General features: G+C 53.6%; 2 protein-coding genes across 3 annotated transcripts; one reads left to right on the plus strand and one right to left on the minus strand.

Annotated features, from left to right (window-relative positions):
* Positions 1 to 29: 29 nt before the first annotated feature.
* ZSCAN2 (zinc finger and SCAN domain containing 2) lies at positions 30 to 8,947 on the plus strand (the record flags this gene model as incomplete). Its single annotated transcript, XM_081124709.1, has 3 exons — positions 30 to 121; positions 1,869 to 2,382; positions 7,506 to 8,947. Exons 2-3 carry the CDS (start codon positions 1,980 to 1,982, stop codon positions 8,945 to 8,947), a joined length of 1,845 nt encoding a protein of 614 aa, XP_080980835.1. The 5' UTR covers positions 30 to 121; positions 1,869 to 1,979.
* On the minus strand, positions 7,856 to 18,491 carry WDR73 (WD repeat domain 73). Of its 2 annotated transcripts, none has more exons than XM_081124710.1 (8): positions 18,433 to 18,491; positions 17,640 to 17,707; positions 17,269 to 17,357; positions 16,553 to 16,641; positions 15,877 to 15,941; positions 14,412 to 14,576; positions 13,692 to 14,057; positions 7,856 to 13,192 (listed from the first exon to the last, which is right to left on the minus strand). In XM_081124710.1, the coding sequence occupies exons 1-8, from the start codon at positions 18,471 to 18,473 to the stop codon at positions 12,957 to 12,959; spliced, it is 1,119 nt and encodes a 372-aa protein (XP_080980836.1). In that variant the 5' UTR covers positions 18,474 to 18,491; the 3' UTR covers positions 7,856 to 12,956. The 2 variants fall into 2 exon arrangements, with proteins under 2 accessions (XP_080980836.1, XP_080980837.1); XM_081124711.1 differs by lacking the exon at positions 18,433 to 18,491 and adding an exon at positions 17,806 to 18,174 and having other exon boundaries at positions 8,923 to 13,192.
* Between the last annotated feature and the right edge of the window lie 254 nt (positions 18,492 to 18,745).

The raw sequence follows: 18,745 nt of genomic DNA on the forward strand, positions 1-18,745 counted from the left end.
TCTACCGTCCATTGTTCTCGGTGCCCCTCGGGCCGCAGCCGCGGGGACTCCGGAGGGGCCGGGCCGCGCCTGGGGCGCTCGTGGCGGAGCGGCGGCCGGAGCTGGGCCGGTGTCCCCGCAGGTGAGCCGGGGGAGGGGGTGAGGCCGGGCCTCGCGGCCCGGGGGCAGGGCCTGGGCAGCGCGGGCAGCCTGCTGGGGGGGCCGGGGCCGGGGCCGGGGCCGGGGCGCTCTCCCCGGGGCCGCCTCGCTTTCCCTCGGGTCCCCCCGGCGCCTCCCCGGCGGCGAGCCCCTTGCACGTGCGCCCGGGGCGCGGGGCCTGGACGGGGTGCGCCCCGCGCGGCGCCCCCCCTGCGCCCGGGACCCTGAGCCCGGGGGCGTGTCCTGCCCCGGGCCCCCCGAGAGTCAGCCCGCGGCGGGGCGCCGCTTCCCCGGGGCGCTAGGGGAAGCCCCGTTACCCCCGCGTGTCCTCCAGTCGTCAACACTCACTGGGAACTTGGGTTTTCCCACCGGCACGTCTGTTTTGCTCTTTAAAAAAAAAAGTTTTCCCTCCCCGCCCCCATTTTTTCCCCTGTGGGGCGGGGGAGGTTGTTATCTGAATCTTATATGATATAGCAGTGATTAAAAAAAATAAATTTTCATTGCTTTTGTAGTCTTTAAATATTTTGTAATTTCACTGCTTTCAATATCTCGTAGAACCTCTGTCCAGGTTTTCGTTTTCTATTATGAGGATTGTCTTATATCTGTAACGATTAATAATCTTTGTCAGCTTCATTTTTTTTTTTTAATATATCTTTATTGATCTCAGAGAGAGGGAAGGAGAGGGAGAGAGAGAGAGAGAAACATCAATGATGAGAGAGTCATTGATCGAGCCCGCAACCCGGGCATGTGCCCTGACCGGGAATCGAACCCTGATCGCCTGGATCCCAGGTCCACGCTCAACCGCTGAGCCACGCCCAGCCGGGCCTGTCAGCTTCATTTTAAAAGTATTTTAAAATACATACAGCGGAGTGCACGGATCTTAAATTTCACACGTATGCTCTTGTCAGCCACCGTGGAATCAAGATACAGGACATTCCCGGCACCCCAAAAGGCTCCTTTGCACCCCTTCTCAATCAGTACCTCCCAGAGGCAGCGACGATTCTCTCAGCATAGTTTTTAATACATTTTACTGCATGCACGAGCCATAACTGATTAACCATCCCCCTGCTGCTGGATTTGTACGGGTCGATTTTTCTGTGTGTGTGATCAGAAAGAATGCTATGGTTGAGCAAATAAGTTTCTCTTTGCAAAGATGGTGATTTTAAAAGATAAGCTCCCGAGGGGCCAAGGCTGGACCAAAGAGTATGAACACTTAAAAACTTCATGCTTCAAAATATGTTAAAAATGCAGTTGAGATATTGTCTTCCTTCTAGTGAGGCTCAGAGTCTCTTGACACCTGACCCATTGCTAATCCTTAAGATGTCCCCGTAAAATAAGAGGGATGGATGTTATTATCTCTACTTGGTGGAGGTCAGTGAGGTCGAGTATATTAGGTCAAGGTCACCCACTCTGCAGCAAGTCCGAGCTGACTTCGGGCAGGATACCTCAGTCCCGGATACTTGCAAGGGCTTTGGATTCCTGATCCTCATGCTTTGGTCTTCTGGAAAGAAAAGTGCTGTGTATTTTGTGTTTATGATCCTGCTTAACTTCTCTTGCCATGGAGAGAGCTAGATTTTCAGGAATAAGCCATTTTTCCGTTAAGAGGGACAGGAAACTTGTGTTGATTTGCGGACGTAAGAATTACTTGGCGGCCTGACCCGGGCTGCTGTGAGTTAGATCACTTTAGGACAGTTTACTTACTGATTCTGGTTCCCTTTCTCGTTTCTCAGCTGGGCTACTTGTTGACATCTGAGGAGGGAGGTGTCTTCTCAGAGAGCCTGGCTGGCGAAGACTGAAGTTAAAGGCTAGAAGCCTGAGTGTTTGTCCCAAGAACGTGGGTGATGGCTGCAGAGGTACCGGGAGTAACCACTCCCCTGAGCCCCTTGGTCCAGGTACCTCAAGAGGAAGACGAACAGGAGGCGGAGGTCACCACCATGATCCTGGAGGACGACTCTTGGGTACAGGAAGCCGTGCTGCAGGAGGATGGCCCTGAGTCCGAGCCCTTTCCCCAGAGTGCTGGCAAGGGCAGCCCCCGAGAGGAGGCGGCTGGAGGGCCGCAGGGTGCACTCGGCCGCCTTCGAGAGCTCTGTCGGCGCTGGCTGAGGCCGGAGGTGCACACCAAGGAGCAGATGCTCACCGTGATGCCGAGGGAGATTCAGGCCTGGCTGCAAGAACACAGGCCCGAGAGCAGCGAGGAGGCAGTGGCCCTGGTGGAAGACTTGACCCAGACCCTTCGGGACAGGGGTGAGATGCCTAAACTCACAGGGAGAGGGTGGGGACGCCTCCTGAGGTGGACGACAAGGTGGCGTACAGGACAGAATTTGGGACAGCTCCACCCCTCTGTGCTGTCTGCGGAAAATCAGGACATTGTCACCCTTCTAAAGTCCTTGGGTGCAGTGACAGCTCCAGGATTTCCATGTAGAGGGGGCTGAGGGGAGCGTTTTCCAAGCTGTATTTGTGTAGTAAGCACGGTTTTCACTTCTGAGTTTATTCCGAGTGGTTGGGAAGCTGGTGGATGTTTGCGGGGAGGGGCTGGGTGCCCTATAAATCACCTCTAGGCTCCTTCCCTTGGTTGTGCAACGAACATCCAAATACTTGAAGTTCCGGCAGTTAGAAAAACCAAATCCTAGTTTTAGAGAGAGATTATTTTTATGAAACCAAGACGAATGACGGGTAACTAGGGACTTTCTGTGGCACAGAGTCATGCTGGGCTCTTAAAAGAGGAATTAGAAACTTGAGTTCTTTGCAACGGTTAATATCCTTGTCTCCCGTGTTACTAAGGCACCGTGGGACTAGGCGCGCCACTCAGCTGCACTGCCTCTGCCTGCTCTTCACTTGTAAACTGGACTCCCTCGATTTCCAGGTGTTTGCTCCCAGTCCACCTGTGCCCCTAGCACTGCTTCAGGACCCATGGGAGACGGCTGCCGGTGTGCTGATGAGCGCTGCAGGAGGAGCGGGGAGGTCAGGGAGGCCTCAGGGAGCATGTGGGACCTGAGCAGGAGTTGCAGGCTGCCGTGGAATTTGCGGGGCAGGCGGAGGAGCTGTGCTAAGCAGAGGCTCAGAAGGGTGGACCGACATAGCACAGTTCAGGTGACAGTAAGGAAGGCTGGTGGTTTGGAGTGGAAACTGCGTGTTTAGGAAGTGGGAGGAAGTAGAGTTTTGGGGAAGGGTGGCAGCAACTTGGACTGACTGTCACGGCCTCAGCAGTTTCTTGAACTGGGGCCCAAGGGGCAGGGGAGGAAGCTGAGTTTGGCAACAGGATGTGGGTTTGATTAGAGCAGGGAGAGGCTGGAGGCAGGGGAGCGGCCAGGAAACCATCAGGTGTGCAGGGGTCAGGCCAGGATGGGGACCGCTGGGGAAGGGGAGGAGATGGCACACATGAGAAGGGACTCAGTAACAATACCTAGCACTTGTCGACCCCTTTCTGTGAGCCAGTGTGCCTAGCACCTGAGGACTAGGGCGGAGACAGAAGTGACTAACTCAGAGGCCTCTGGTCTGGAGGATTCGGAGGTCTGGGAAAGAAGAGAAAGGGCAGAGGTCCTGACAGCCTTCAGGGACTTGGGAGATATGAACGAACCCTCAACATAAGGCCTCTACTCTGTTTGTCCAGCTGGGGACCTTCGGACACATGTACCCAGTGTGGTGCTTTGATTTGCAGGCAGGCACTGGAGGTGCTCAGCGTATCTTACCATCCCAGTTGAGACTGGACCTCTGTTAACAGGTTGAGGGACAAAGCTCCTCTCAGTGAGCGTTTCCCACGTTTTAGGCCCTAGCCCCCGTTTGGGCTCTTGGAATTTCCCTCCTGTAGGAGCCTCCGAAGGGAACCTGCCTTCAGCCTCTTTCCCCTTTCATTACAGCTGCCCCGCCCCTATCTGAGGGACCGGTCACTCTCCTGCCTAAAAGTCTTCATGAGTTCCCCAGTGTCTCCAGGTCAGGTGTGACCTTGTTCTGCCTGGAGCCCGTGGCCTGTGAGACGTGGCTCAGAGGGCCCTGCGGCTGGTTTTCCCTGGTCCCCCTGCTGCGGCTCCGGCTCTGTTCAGAGCTGCTCTTGCTGTTTCTTGGGCGTGTCTGCGCTTCCTAGTATTCACCTGTGCTCCTGAATCTTGACTTGGAGTGGTTTTGTCCCATCCCGAGTGATAACACCCCGGTCTTCCGGTGAGTGTACAGCCTGGAGACCTGCTCCGTGAGGAAGTAAAGCTCTCCCTTCTTCCGGTCCCTCTTCCCTGTCCCCAGCTCCCCCCACTGGGGAGCATCTCCCATCACCTCGCCTGGTGGTCTTCTCTCCAGTGCATCTTCAGTTTCCCCTTTTGGAGTTTTTATCATATTACATCTTGTCTCCCTCCCCCTTCCCTCCCTCCCTCCCTTTTCTTTCTATCTAAAGCTATGATTCTCAGCTTCAAGACAAAATCACTTTGAATCCACTTAAGTATTTGGAATGTGTACGGTACAGAACTCTTAGAGAGATGTAATGTTATAACGTAAAATGTTTGGCCGTCCTTCACTTACACTGATAAGAGAGCTCACTACTGTTTCTATCAGTGGCTAGTCTTTCAGGCAGCCAGAGTTCAGGTGGAACAATGTTCCCGGTCACTCGGGTTTGATCAGGTTCCTGCCAGGCTCTTCGGGGTGGGGCTCCTGTGGGGAGAGCCCGAGTTGGACACAAGCTGTATGGGGCCACTTCTGTGTTTCAGACCAGTGCCTCTGAAGGTACAGCCGTGGTGTTGAGACACGGCCGTGTGTCGCAATCAGGTGGGAGTGGCTTTTTGAGAATTTGAGCCTGACCCACGCTACAGCACCCCAGTTAGTGACCAGTTTCATTGTCATAAATAAATTATAGTAAATTCGGGTTCATCCCCACATGGACACCAGTTTTCCTCACACTCATTCTGATGTGCTTTCTAGCATGGGAGGGAAAGAGGAGGCCTCTTGCCAGGCAGGGGGACACACGCGGCCCCTTGAACAGCCACAGCCACAGGGAGTGTGCTGTGCGTGGGAGTCGAGTGTGTGTCGAAGGTTAGAAAATACAAGAACCACGGGTTTAGACTGAGCTACGACTGCAGCTCGTGCCTACGGACCCATAAGGGAAGAGGCCCTGTGGCAGTTCAAGAACCAGTCAGTGAGCTGTATTTGAAAGACCAAGATTGGGTCCCTATTTGTAACTTGCACAGAAACAGATTCCTGTCTCTCGAGTTATAGGAAATAAATTCAGCCTTAGAGACGATCAGGAAAATGCCCATTAAAGCAAGAGACTATTCTTTTGCTTATCGGACCCTCAGAAATTTGATAGTGTTTCTAAAACTCTCTTGCCTTGGCTATTGTAAGTAATGCTGCAGTGAATGTCGGGGCGCAGATCTCTCAGAGATAGTGATGTTGTTGCTTAGGATGCAGTGCACACCCAGAAGAGGGACTGTGGGGCCAGAGGGTAGCTCTATTTTTAATTTTTTGAGGTTCGATTCCCGGTCAGGGCACATGCCTGGGTTGCGGGCTCGATCCCCAGTCGGGGGCGTGCAGGAGGCAGCCGATCAATGACTCTCCCATCATGGATGTTTCTATCTTTCTCTCTCCCTCTCCTTTGCTCTTTCTGAAATAAAGATATATTTTAAAAAAAGCACCCAAAACAAACCACCCCATTCGCCATGGTTGTTTTAGGGCTCCTCGAGCTGTGCATATCAGGTGTTCACCCCAGTCCTGCTGCTTCAGAGGTCCCTTCGTCTCCTGGTTGATAAAATTACCCCCTCGTAGTCCCCCGGAGGGGCTCACTGGACCAGTACTCTGTGGAACTGTGTATATTCGAAGCTGTTTGCCTATAAACTCTGTACCCCGAGGACGGTCTTGTTGAACGTGAGGTCCTTGGTGCACGTTTCCTTCCTTACGTGACGGGTAGAGGTTGCTGCCTGCTCTGCCGGCGCCGGGGGCTACTGCAGGGGAACCTGAGGCCCGTTGCTTTTCTTCCCCATAGAAGTGATTTTCACCTTTTTGCCTCCTTGTGCTCGGTCTCATGAACCACCTGGGCACACAACACACCTCTCACGGCTCCTACGCCTTTATAAAGGTTTGTGCTGTTCCTTTGGTTTCGTTTCCCTTTCTTGAGAACTCTGCTTTGTGTACTGATTCTTCTAACATCTGAATTCTTCTCACCTCTTCCTTTGTTTCCTTTTCATTCCGTTGCTTTTCCCATTTCACCCCCCTCCGTTTCTGTGCTTTCCGAGGTGCCTGTTTTCTTTGTGCTTCTTCCCACTGGTGTTCATATCTCTGGGTGTCGCCCCCTTTCCTCCGTTTTGCCAGCTCACAGTTCTTTGCCTCGCCGTTGCTTCCTCACGTTCTGCTCTAGGGTCTTTCTTCAGAGACGCCGTTGCTCCATTTAACTTTTTTTGTGGATGAAAACCAGTCACTTTTCTCTGGAGTAATACCTCCCGTGATCAGTGCCTGCGAGTCGAAGGCGCTGTCCTCGTGGGGCTCCTCCGTGTGGTTCTGGGTGTAGCCTCACCTTCCATTTCTCCTCCGAACCAAAGAAGCCAGCCCTGCTTATCTCAGTCCCCAAATGCACTGCTGTCCTCGAGGGCAAGTCCTCACCTTCAGGAAGTGACTTCTGCCGGAGCTTTTCGAGATCTTCCCCCGAGTACCATCCCTCTCCCTCCACACGGGCTCTGCCCAGCCTCGCCTGTTTTTGGAAGGCCTTACGTGCATTAGTGTCTGCCTATCGATTCCCTTCCTAGTTTCACTGAAATGAAGTGTGAGTTTGTGTTTGTTTCCCCTGTAGCTTCTGAGCTCATCCCACAATGTACCAGGGCTTCAGATTTTAAGGCAGTGAAACCTTTAATAGCCAATGTCCCCACTCAGAAGAGAGCAGTTTACTCAAGTCATTAAAAAAAAAAAAATGTTTTCGGTTGTTAGCTTGTATTTCGGTCAAAGGGAGATTTCCTCCTTGGGCTCATCAGGAGGACACTGTGTGTTATAAACAATGCCCTTAACAGCTTCCTGGCAGCCACCGTGTTCCTGACGGCCATTAAGTACTAATGACACTCCTTAGAGTGTGCGTCACAATCGGCCAGAGCCATTAAACCGACACTCAGTTCAGTGAGCAGGTCCCCGTGGTCAGAACAGTGTGATGCAGGCCCACAGCTTTGCTGCTCTGGCTTAATCCTGGGATAGATTTATTAGAGTCCCTAGTCTGAGGACATATTTTAATGCATGAGATTATTCTATAAGCTCTTTTTAAAAAATGTATGTCTGTATTGATTTCAGAGAGGGAGGGAGAGGGAGAGAGAGAGAGAGAAACATCAATGATGAGTCATTGATCGGCTGCCTCCTCCACGCCCCCAACTGGGGATTGAGTGTAAATTGTATGTTTTTCTTCATTATTTCAGATTTTGAGATCCACAGTGAAAATGGGGAGAACTCTAATCAAGACATATTTGAGGACGTGGAGTCACATGAGATCTTCTCAGATATGCCTGAAGGGGAAGGCGTTCAGCAGTCTGACTGGGAAAGTGACTTTGAGAGGAACTGCCCCTCCAGGAGGCCCCAGGGAAATGCCTCAAGTAAGGACCACAGGGATGTGCCATCACAAGGCAGGGAAGTTGGACAGCTCATAGGCCTCCAGGGCACCTACCTGGGTGAGAAGCCCTATGAATGTCCCCAGTGCGGGAAGACCTTCAGCCGGAAATCCCACCTAATCACGCATGAGCGAACCCACACAGGAGAGAAATACTACAAATGTGACGAATGTGGAAAAAGCTTTAGTGATGGTTCGAACTTTAGTAGACACCAAACGACTCACACCGGGGAGAAACCTTACAAATGCAGGGATTGTGGGAAAAGCTTTAGCCGCAGCGCAAACCTCATAACCCACCAGAGGATCCACACGGGCGAGAAACCCTTTCAGTGTGCTGAGTGTGGCAAGAGTTTCAGCAGGAGCCCCAATCTCATCGCTCACCAGCGAACCCACACAGGAGAGAAACCATACTCATGCCCTGAGTGTGGCAAGAGCTTTGGCAACCGGTCCAGCCTCAATACACATCAGGGAATCCACACTGGAGAAAAGCCCTACGAATGTAAGGAATGCGGCGAAAGCTTTAGTTACAACTCTAACCTGATACGACACCAGAGGATCCACACAGGGGAGAAACCCTACAAATGTCCTGACTGTGGGCAGAGGTTCAGTCAGAGCTCAGCCCTCATCACCCACCGGAGAACTCACACAGGAGAGAAGCCCTACCAGTGCAGCGAGTGTGGGAAGAGCTTCAGCCGCAGCTCCAATCTGGCCACGCACCGCAGAACCCACCTGGTGGAGAAGCCCTATAAATGCGGGGAGTGTGGGAAGAGCTTCAGCCAGAGCTCCAGCCTGATCGCTCACCAGGGGATGCACACGGGTGAGAAGCCCTATGAGTGCCTGACCTGCGGGGAGAGCTTCAGCTGGAGCTCCAACCTCATCAAGCACCAGAGGATCCACACGGGGGAGAAACCCTACAAGTGCAGCGAGTGTGGGAAGTGCTTCAGCCAGCGCTCCCAGCTTGTGGTGCACCAACGGACCCACACGGGCGAGAAGCCCTACGAATGTCTCATGTGTGGCAAGAGCTTCAGCCGGGGCTCCATCCTGGTCATGCACCAGAGGGCCCACTTGGGGGACAAGCCCTACAGGTGCCCTGAATGTGGGAAGGGCTTTAGCTGGAATTCAGTTCTCATCATACACCAGCGAATCCACACAGGGGAGAAGCCCTACAAATGCCCCGAGTGTGGCAAAGGCTTCAGCAACAGCTCCAATTTCATTACACATCAGAGAACTCACATGAAAGAGAAACTTTATTGACGTGGCAAAGAGGAACCGTGAGGGGGCTGGCCCAGGGGAGGGAACTGTCACACTGTCCCCTGCAGGGATGTTCATTAGAAGAGCCATTCTTCCCAAATGGTCTCTGGGGATGTGTCAGAATCTCACCACTGCTCCTCCTCATTCCTAGGACCCCGCCATCAATAGTGGACGGAGCCAAACCCCAAGAACAGTGTAGGGCTGCAAAGTCAGGAAGTTGGGTCTTTTCCTGTTTCGTTTCCTGGCTTGATTGGCTCCCTTTCTCCTGATCCCTCTGCACCCCCGTTTCCTCTTTGGTAGAATGAGGGCGTTTCCCCATGGGGAACGCAAGGCAGCATGGCCCGCATCCCGCTGAGTCCTCAGAGAGAGAAATACTGGAAATCTCTTGGTGCGGCCTGGCGGCTGTGCTGCTGCTACTCTGTTGGGCTGAGGTGCCTTCAGCCCGAGCTACTAGCATTCCAGGCCCCTTGCCCCTGTCAGCACCAGCTCTTCCCGGCTCTGTCCTGGGCTTGGATTCCAGGTCAAGGTGGAGAGGCTTCTCCAATTCTGTGTCACCACATGAAGGTCAAGTCCTCTGTTCCTGGAATGTGTCAGTAACACTGAAACACGGAGTATGGCCTGGACCCGTTGTCCCAGTAACCTTTCCATTGAGTTGAACAGGGCCTGCCAGGGAAGGTGTAAAATGAGATTTACACTTTTGCTTTGTCTCTGTTATTATCCTGTGGTGAGTTGGCTGCCAGGGGGAACGCACTAGTTTTTTTCGGACTTCATTTTTTGAGTGCGAAGGTGGAGACCCCAGCTGTCTACCCTGGTGGATGGCAGTTTCTCTCATCAGCGTTCAGTGACGCAGTCCTGCACTCCGCAGGGTGGGCTCATGTCTTTACCCCACAGACACAAAGCTCTGTAACCACTCGTCTGTGCTTGTCAGTTCCTCATTGTTTTTTACTTTGCACACACAGGGCTAGAATTCCATGCGGTAGCTTTTGTATACTAAGAGGGTTACTTCTAAGGAAGTGTTTTGAGGACGTGTCATCTGTCCCCTGGAGAGATCTGGGCTTGAATCGAGCGTTGTCCTACAGAGGTTGCCCCTGCTTTTAGGGTGCTACCAGGGCTTTGTTCTTGGGTCCTTGCTCCTTGAAATGGTGAAGATGGGGTGATAGCTGGTGAAGGGGTTTGTCAGGAGAAAAGGAGAGTAGAAAGGTATTTCTGGGAAATGTGAAACCACCGCCTCCTATGCATGGGGCCTGCGCTCAGAATGGGCCTTGGTTCTTGTAGGATGGACGCTCAGTGTTGCCTAATAAAGTAGAGTCCCATCCTTCCCGACTCTGTCTTTAATGTGCGTCAGAAACCTGAACTTGGCTGTCGTTAGCAAACCTGCATCTCACTTCCCCACCATCCCTCCTCCTGCCCCAGGCTGAAAATGGTCCAAGACCTTCAGGGAGTAAAAAATCATTTGCTTGAAAAAGGACACCTTTGGGTGAACCTAGATCTGTGTTCTTGACCAGCACACACACCTTCCCAGTGTCCTCTGCCAACTCTATATCCAACCTGTCAACCAAGACTTGGAGTGGCAGCTTTGGCTGAGGAGCCAGCTGGCCTCCTGAATCATCTCCATCCAGAATCAACTAAATCAGACACACGGAGGTTTCTAACCTAAGTACTGACCGTTGTTAAAACAAACCACACTGGCTGTGAAATCCCCATCAATTCCATTACTGCTAGGTACTGGGGAGGCTGTGAACAGGAAGTCGGTGACATGTCTTCGTCAGGTTTTACTAGAAGAGACTCCCACCACCTCCTCCATGAGGCCCTCCCTGCACTTTTCCGGGAGGCCTGACACCGCCACCACACCCGTCCTCTCCAGCTTCAGTGCCTGTCACCTGCTTCACATCTCTTTTTCCCCCCAAGTTTTAAAATCTTGACTTTAGAGTGTGAGACAGAGCTCGTGTTTCCGCTTCTGGTGCCCACACCTTGTGGCACCGGTTCCGGCGCAGTGCCAGGACGCTGCAGGGCGGCAGGGCCAAGCCTCCTGCAGGCGGGCGGCGCGGGTCTCCCCTGGGGCTCAGGCCGCCCCGGCTGGGAGCGTGTGGCCGGGGAGAGACCCGGGGTCCGACAGTGGCCCAGGCCCGTGGGAGTGTTCTTATTAAAGCCTGTAGCCCCACCACGGCCCCTCCTCCAGGGCACTTGAACTGCGGGGGGAGCTGGCGCTGCTCTCCAAGGTGCTGCTCCCTTGGGCGCCGTCGATACTTGCCGGCACGTCCCCTTTGCGACCCCAATGACCAGTGACCTGGGAGGGTGGGCGGCTACCCTCATTCTTCCAGCGGGTAACCGGCATTTTCTCGGCCTTAAGCGAACTGCTGTGCAAACGGCCTCCAGGCCCCTTACCAGCCAGACCGTCGGCCTTTGACCTCTCAATCAAACTTCTGGAGCTGCCTCCCCGGTGACCAGGCGAGACCCCCCGGGAACAGGAAAGCTCATTCCTTCACCTCCAACCTGCTGGGCTCACGCTTGTGGTTTTCACTAGGGTTCACTCTGGAATGTGTGTCCCTGGCCCTAGAATTTCAAGTTCTCCTTAGTGACTCCTATGTGAAGGTGGCTTCCCAGTGAGGTCAAGGAAGACGTTTGAACTTCAAGAGCAGAGCTGCAAGGTTCTCCTCTGAGCTGAACAATGGCTGTAGCTGTGGACCAACAAATCCAGGTTCCTCAAGTACAAGAAGAGCTTCCAATAGTGAAGCTGGGAGATGATTCCTACTGGGAGCAGAAAATTTCCCTTCAAGGGAGTGACCCTGGACCAGACATCTCCTGCCAGCACTTTTGGCATTTCCACTAGCCAGAAGCATCAGGACCCTTGGAGGCTGTCATCCAACTCCTGCTCTGTTGCCAGTGGCTGAAACCAGGGAGGTGTACAAAGGAACAGATCTCACTGTCCTTCCCCAAGAGATCCAGATCTGGGTGAGACAAAAGCATCCGGAAAGTAGAGAGGAGGCAATGACCCTGGTGGAGGACTTGCAGAAAGAACCTGGAATATGGGAGCTGGTGAGATACAGGAACCTAGTTCTGAGTAGTTAAAATAGAGGAATGTGAGAGACAAGAGCCACCTGGGTTGCCAGCCGTGTGGGGCACGTGTAATAAACACTTTGCTGTTTGTGTCAAAGTGGAATTTGCTTATCTCCTGGGCCTGTAGCTCACATCTGGCTCAGACTCTCTTCAGAGAATGCACAACACTGGCTGCCCTGACTGTTGTCCCTGTCGTTAAAACTGCTTACACTGGCTAAACACCACTCTGATCAAGGAGAGCACACAAAACTGTTTTCTTTTTGGAGAACAGCTGTCATCCAGCCTGAATCATGGGGCTTCACTGGTCTTTATTGACATTATGAACCTTTGAGTCCTATTGCAAAGCAGCCGTATTGTTGGCTGGGTCTGAGTTTTGCCTGGGGGTTAACAGGAGCAGCCCCACGAGAGCTGGTGGGCAGGTTGCACTGGGCCTGGGCTCCACACCTTGTGTCTCTGAAGTCTTCCACACATCCACACCTGATCTGACTCCAACACAAGTGCCTGAATCCCTGTTATATCAGCCTCCCGACAGTGCAAAGTGCTGGAGCCACAGCTTACATGGGGGGTGGGCTGTAAGCCAGTACACAGGGATGATTGTGTATGGTCAACATTGCTTGAGAATGCCTTCCACAGTCCACTGGGTGAGGAAAGCGTCTCTCATGCCAAAAGCCTACGGACTGAAACCTGCTGGAAGCAGCACGATCCTGTCTCCCACAACTGCTCTGATCCAAGAGTAGCCACCAAATCTCTACCATGCACCCTACCTGATGTTTTCCATATATTTCTTCTAACCTTCCCATCTTACTAATAAAGACACTGAGGTTAAGAGAGGCTGCTTAACTGGCCCAAAGCCACTCAGCTGATAACAACGACCTGTGGTCACTTGAGTCCTAAATCAGTACCGTTGTACATACAGCAGCTCCTCTTCCAGAGACCCGGCAGGAAGACGCTGGTGTCAGCGGGAGGCACGGAGGTCCACCCAGTCCCACACGTGCAGAGAGGCATCACTTGCTGCTGACAACAAAGTCCTTGGTTTGTGGGGGTGCCAGGTGTGGGTGGTGACCAGTGGAGCAGTGCCTGTCCCATTGCCATCCAGGAAGATGTGACCTTTGTGAGTGAAGAGAGGCTCTACTTGGCCCTCCAATCCACCCCAAGACGTGACGTCATAGACCTGGACTGTTCCACCGAAACCTGAGGATGAACGAGAGATGAGAAGATTGACAGTGAACCTCTAAAATAATTTTTATAGTTTGCTCTAAGGCACCAAAACAGGCTATGGGCCAACCAAGCAAGGGGTGGAACATCTGCCCTTGTGCAGGCAGCTGCCAACTCCACGGGGCACGTGATGACGAGAATCTGTGGTATATCTATCACGTGCCAGGCCTGAGGCTAATCCTGGACATATATTCTTTTACTTTTCTTTCTGGTACAGCCCCATGGCTGTCCTAGTGTCTTACTATCTGCAGGCCTCTCGACCAACCTCAGAACGGAATTCCTGCTAGGATAGGAAAGCCCTGCTACTCATGTATGGAAGGTTAGCAGCCAGAATGGGGAAGGGGCTGCCCCTGCAGAGCCTGGAGAGTTCTTTTGGAGATTCTCTGTGAGCAACTTTAACTTTGGGGGCCAGAGGCTCCTTCCTAAGCACTCGACAGTCCTTTGGAAGAGAAAGCTCATACAACAGATGCAGTACCTGAAATGGCCAAGCAGTTGTCCAGGCCTGGAGCCCAAGTCACTCGAAGCAGCTGTGGGTCAGGGCTGGGTGTGGACACTGGGCACTGGACTGAGCTCACAGGATGGCAGAGGTCCCGAGGGTCAAGAAGACAGAGCTGCCCCTCTGAGCAAAGGCTGGCGATGTTGGGTCCAGGGCCCTGGCCCTTGCCCCTGACTTCTGCACACCACCTCCCTCCACCAGACCCAGGGCTAGGGCTGACGGTCTCTGATGGTGCCCACTGCTGGCGGGTGTCAACAAGCCCCAGCCGGCCCGAGGTGCAGCAGAAGGCAAAGGTGTCTGCATCCAAGACCTGCAGGCTACTTAGCTCCGCACTGTCACTGACACCTGGAAGATAGTGAAAGCGAAAAGCTGCTGGAGTCACATCGGTCTGGCAACCTGGCAGGGCTGGCTAGTCACAAGTCCCTTGCTTGGGGAAGCACCCCCAGTCCCAGGGAGAATAAACCATGTCTCCCCTTTCCTGTTCATTTTGCTGTTCTACCCAGCTGGGTGGGTGCTGGTCCCTGGGACTGCCTCCTCCAACCTAGCACAGGAGCCCCTAGAAGCCAGGGCTTGCCTTTCATTCATCTTGTATCCCTGACATCTGGCACACAGGGTTGAATTCAGTCCAAACGTGGCTGAGTAGGACTGGAAAGCAGACAGGGGCTGGAGGAGCCAACAAGGGGCAAACTGTGGCCATACCTGAGGCGTACGTGGTCTTCTGGGATTCCAGATCCACGACCTTCAGACCGCTGAGCCGCACCCCGTGGAGAACTCCAGGTGCCATTGATGAGAAGATGGCGAGCCTCGGCCAGAGATTCCCCTCTTTCTCATGCACAGCCACGGTGCTGACAGCTTCGATGACATCTAGGGGAAAGTGAACGAGGGGAGGGAGAATCCAGAATGTGAATGAAGGTTTGAAACATGGCAGGTGAAAGCCGGCCAGGGGCCTTCCCTTGTACATTTAGATGGTCAAGGAAGGAAGGGCACTGACAGCTGGCAAGAGAGGCTGTGGAAACAAACACCGCATTATATTTACATTTTGAAACTGCCAGAAGCACTTTAACGTCTTTATGATTTGTCTTATGAACTGTTTTGCAAACGGGAGATAATGCGTCACAGCCACCATCTCGAAAGCCCCCAAAGCAGCTCTGGCTTTTTACAGTTTTGTGGAGTATGAATAAAAGGAAAGAACTCACTGATGGTGTCATTCACTCCACTGAAAATAACAGGTACACGGTCATGAACTATGTCTTCAAAAACATGCTCTACGACCTCGCACTTTGCCGAAGCCTTGCAGGTAAAGGCTGCTATGCAGATGCCACTGTCTTCAAACGCAGACTGGACAAGAAAGTCCATGCCCTTTTCACGCAAAACAGGAAAGAGACACCTGACCTCAAGTTGGATCCGTTTTAGTTCTATTTGTGTGTCTCAGTTTGCTTAGTGGGCAGGCAGGCTCTTGTCTCTGCATCTACAACTGAGGCTTCCTTCAACAGAAGCCATTTAGAACGCAGTTCAGAACAAGTAGCCTGCTGCACACGCTACTTAAAGGGAGATGCACATTTTCCTGCTCCAAGAGGGGGGGCATTATTTGGTTCCCATGTTCTCTGAAGAAAAGGGAGGCAGGCCTATGTGTTTTAAATTCTAAAGAACAGGTAAAAGTCGGGGAGTGAGCAGGATGAATGAGAGAAGGAACCAGTACTAACATGACGTATGCAGCAGCAAGCACTTAAACAAGACCCCCGCGAGAGTTCACAAGCAAGGAGCGTGCAGAAGGCCCTGTCTGGGCTGAGCGAGAATGCGGAGGGTCTGAGTACTTATTGTTCCCCAAGCCTGAGGGTTCCCAGAGCACTCAATCCAGACTTGCTCCAAGAGGTGAGCTCAACCGAGTGGTCATAGCTCTGTCCTAGCCTCTGCACTGCACCTGCCTGGGGAAGAGGTAATTCACTCCGAGCTCTGCCTATGATTGGGTTGGTAACCTCAATTCCTGAAGCAAGTTACTGAAGCTCCATTCAGGGCCTGTACCCTATGCTGTGGTTGCCAGTTCATCTCTGCCCACATTAAAGTAAGCACTGGATTGTGATTCCCACCTGGCTCTGAGTCTACTTCTTAATTGGCTCAGATTAAGGGATGGAGGTGTGTGTCAACCTGCACCAAATTCACTCACCGCTGTCCTCTGCGACCTGCCACACTTGCAGATAACAACCTGGAAGGCCACTGGTCACCAACAACCTATTTAGGATGGATAGGAAATCTTGATTCAGACAGTGAGGAGCTCACCCATATACCCCAGCCTCCCCCCTCTCCAGCCCACTCAGCTTGGGATCCCTACATGCCCACCTCAGGAAAGTGCACTGCAGGAAAGGATCATCCCGTTACCCTCATTTAACAGGAGGAACAGGCTCACTCCACTTTAGGGGCATGCCCACAGCCATGGTGAGCCACGGGACTGAGTCCAGGCTTCCATGTGGCCTGAAGTGTCCTTGAGAGGACACCAGAATGAACCTGAACACACAGCCCTGATCCACAATCTCAGTCTCTGCCAACGGAGCTATGAGCCGCAGCCACCTACCCTCAGCTCTCTGAGAAACTAAGAGCAGCCTTCTGCTCTCTGTTCATTTGGAGCAGCTCCAGAGATCTGAGGATTATAGTAGTTGAAAGGTCTTCTGAGGGACTGTGAAGCCCCAAGCAATAGGATCTTTGTACTCTAGACTTCTGTGTGCCTGCGCGCTTACATGTGCTGAGGGGGTAGGGGAGGGGTGGTGATAAAGAGGCAGAATACCCTTGACATTTCCAGCCACGCCATCCTGAATGGAGGGTCTGGGTAACAGAGCTGACCGTACCTGGTGTCTGGCACGTGCTTCAGATCAAAGACAGACCTGTCTGAAAATCCTCCATGGCGTACCTTGAAATCTCTTTCTGGGAATAAGCCCTGAAATACAGAGGGGTGGCCAATCAGATAGGGCCTGCTTTGCAAAGGAGTGTTTCAAACAAGCTCCAGGTAAGCAGTCAGATCCCAGCCTGGCAGGAAGCCACAGAAGCTGCTCTGCTGGCAACAGATGCTTCTCCCTGCGGGGCCTTGTGTGCTATTTTTCAGTTGGTCTCAGCTGCCCACATGGACAGCTTGCTTTCTTCCTGCGCGTCCAAAACCCTTCTCCTAACCTTTCTCTAGCCCCTTTTCACTCTAGCTCAAGTGTTACACTCCAGGCATTCTTAGAGGAGTCACAAAGACTTCACAGCTTCATCAAAAAAAGCTAGAGCCCTGCCTGGTTTTGCACAGTGGTTAGAGCGTCGGGCCATGGACTGAAGGGTCCCAAGTTCGATTCCAGTCAAGGGCAAGTACCTCGGTTGCAGGCTCAATCCCCGGGCCCTGGCTGGGTCTCATGTGGGAGGCAACCAGTCAATGTGTATCACTCAATTGATGTTTCTCTCTCTCTCTTTCCCCCTTCCACTGTCTCTAGTATCCAGAACAATAGCTAGTAAACAACAAGAGCTCTATAAAGGTTTAACAAATGCCTAAAAGTAGGCACATATACTCAGCATTTACATTTCAAGTTACCTGGTTTTCTTTTACACAAAGTCTGGGAGGTAATATCAGATGAAGAATTTCATTTTTTTTCAGGTTTTCATAGCCAGCAACAAAAACTCCTGGGGAAAAAGAAGCAGAAGCGGCTGTGACATACCGTTAGAAAGACTCTGGACCATGGCTGGATCTAGAAACTCTGCCAAACCCGCCGAAGCAAAGATAAATTTCGTTGTCACTGATACACAGCCTTGTACTGGGGGAATGGAAGAGATCTAGAACTTAGTAAGTGCCGACGGGGCACAAAATTGCCACAAGTGACCAAGAGGCCCTCAGAAGAGAGAGCTGGGTCCCTCAGGGCTGATGAGCTCTTGAGTCCTAGCCTGGGTGGGATGCCATCTCCTCACCTTTGTCACCAACCCATTCGAGGACTCGGGTGGCTCCTGAGAGGTCGAATGCGTGGAAATCCTGGTACCTGCATGGTAGGGACACACTGTCACAAGGTGCAGGGCGCTTCACAGCTGCTAAAGAAGGAACTCAGAGGTTTCCGGGGTTGCAGGCCCAGGCTCTGACCTCAGGCAAACCCAGGATCCGGTCTGGCTGCACATTTTGCTCCCTGTGTGACTGGAGCCAGGCCGGTCCCAGTGTCCCTGGGCCTCGGCGGTCATCTGTAAACGGGGCTCCCCGAGGGCCCAGGCTTGCCCCAGGCCGACGGGAAGGGCCCAGGAGCGCCCTGGCCGGTCTGCTCGGCGGTCAGCGCGCCGCCCGCGCGGGCTGAAGGGTCCCGGGTTCAATCCCCGCGGAGGGCACGGGACCGGCTGCAGGCTCCGTCCCTGGCCCGGGCCGGGCTCCCGGGGGAGGCGACCCGCCCATGTGTCTCTCTCGCATCCATGTTTCTCTCTCTCTCTCCGAAAAGCAATGGGAAAAATATCCTCGGGTGAAGATTAAAATAATAACGATAATAAAAGAATCCACGCGGTCCTCTGCTGCTCAGCCCGGAGGCTGGTGGCTTGTGGCGCCCCCGGCCCAGCATGGCTCCTACCGGGCCCCGCACAACCTGCGCCCAGGCCCCGCGGCGTCCCCGGCCCGCCCGGTCCCGCCGCCAGCGCCCGCCGGCCCCGCACAGGCCCCCCACGCGCCGCACCTCACTCCCGCCGTCCCGCACCCCGCACCCCGCATCCCCGCGCCCGCGCGACTCACAAGCGCAAGGACTCCACCAGCCAGTCCTCCGCGGGATCCATGACAACGGCCGCTTCCGGTACCCCACTTCCGCCTCCGAACCGTCCTGGGCGGGAGCTGCCTTCTCGCGAGAAGTGGGCGTGGCCTCACGCCGGGGGCGGGGCCTAGAGTTGCCCTAGCGCCGCCGCGCCCCCGCCGTACCCGCGCCCCGCTAGCTTAGGGGTTTCTCCCCGCACAAGGTCCCGGAAAATGCGGCGGGGTCAGGGGTCCCCAGGCTGTCAGCCCCGGGCGGCGCCTGAGGGGCCGGGTTCTTGCAGATCCGAGGGCCAAGGCC

This window comes from Miniopterus schreibersii (genome assembly GCF_964146895.1).
Source record: "Miniopterus schreibersii genome assembly, chromosome: 22".
NCBI lineage: Eukaryota > Metazoa > Chordata > Mammalia > Chiroptera > Miniopteridae > Miniopterus > Miniopterus schreibersii.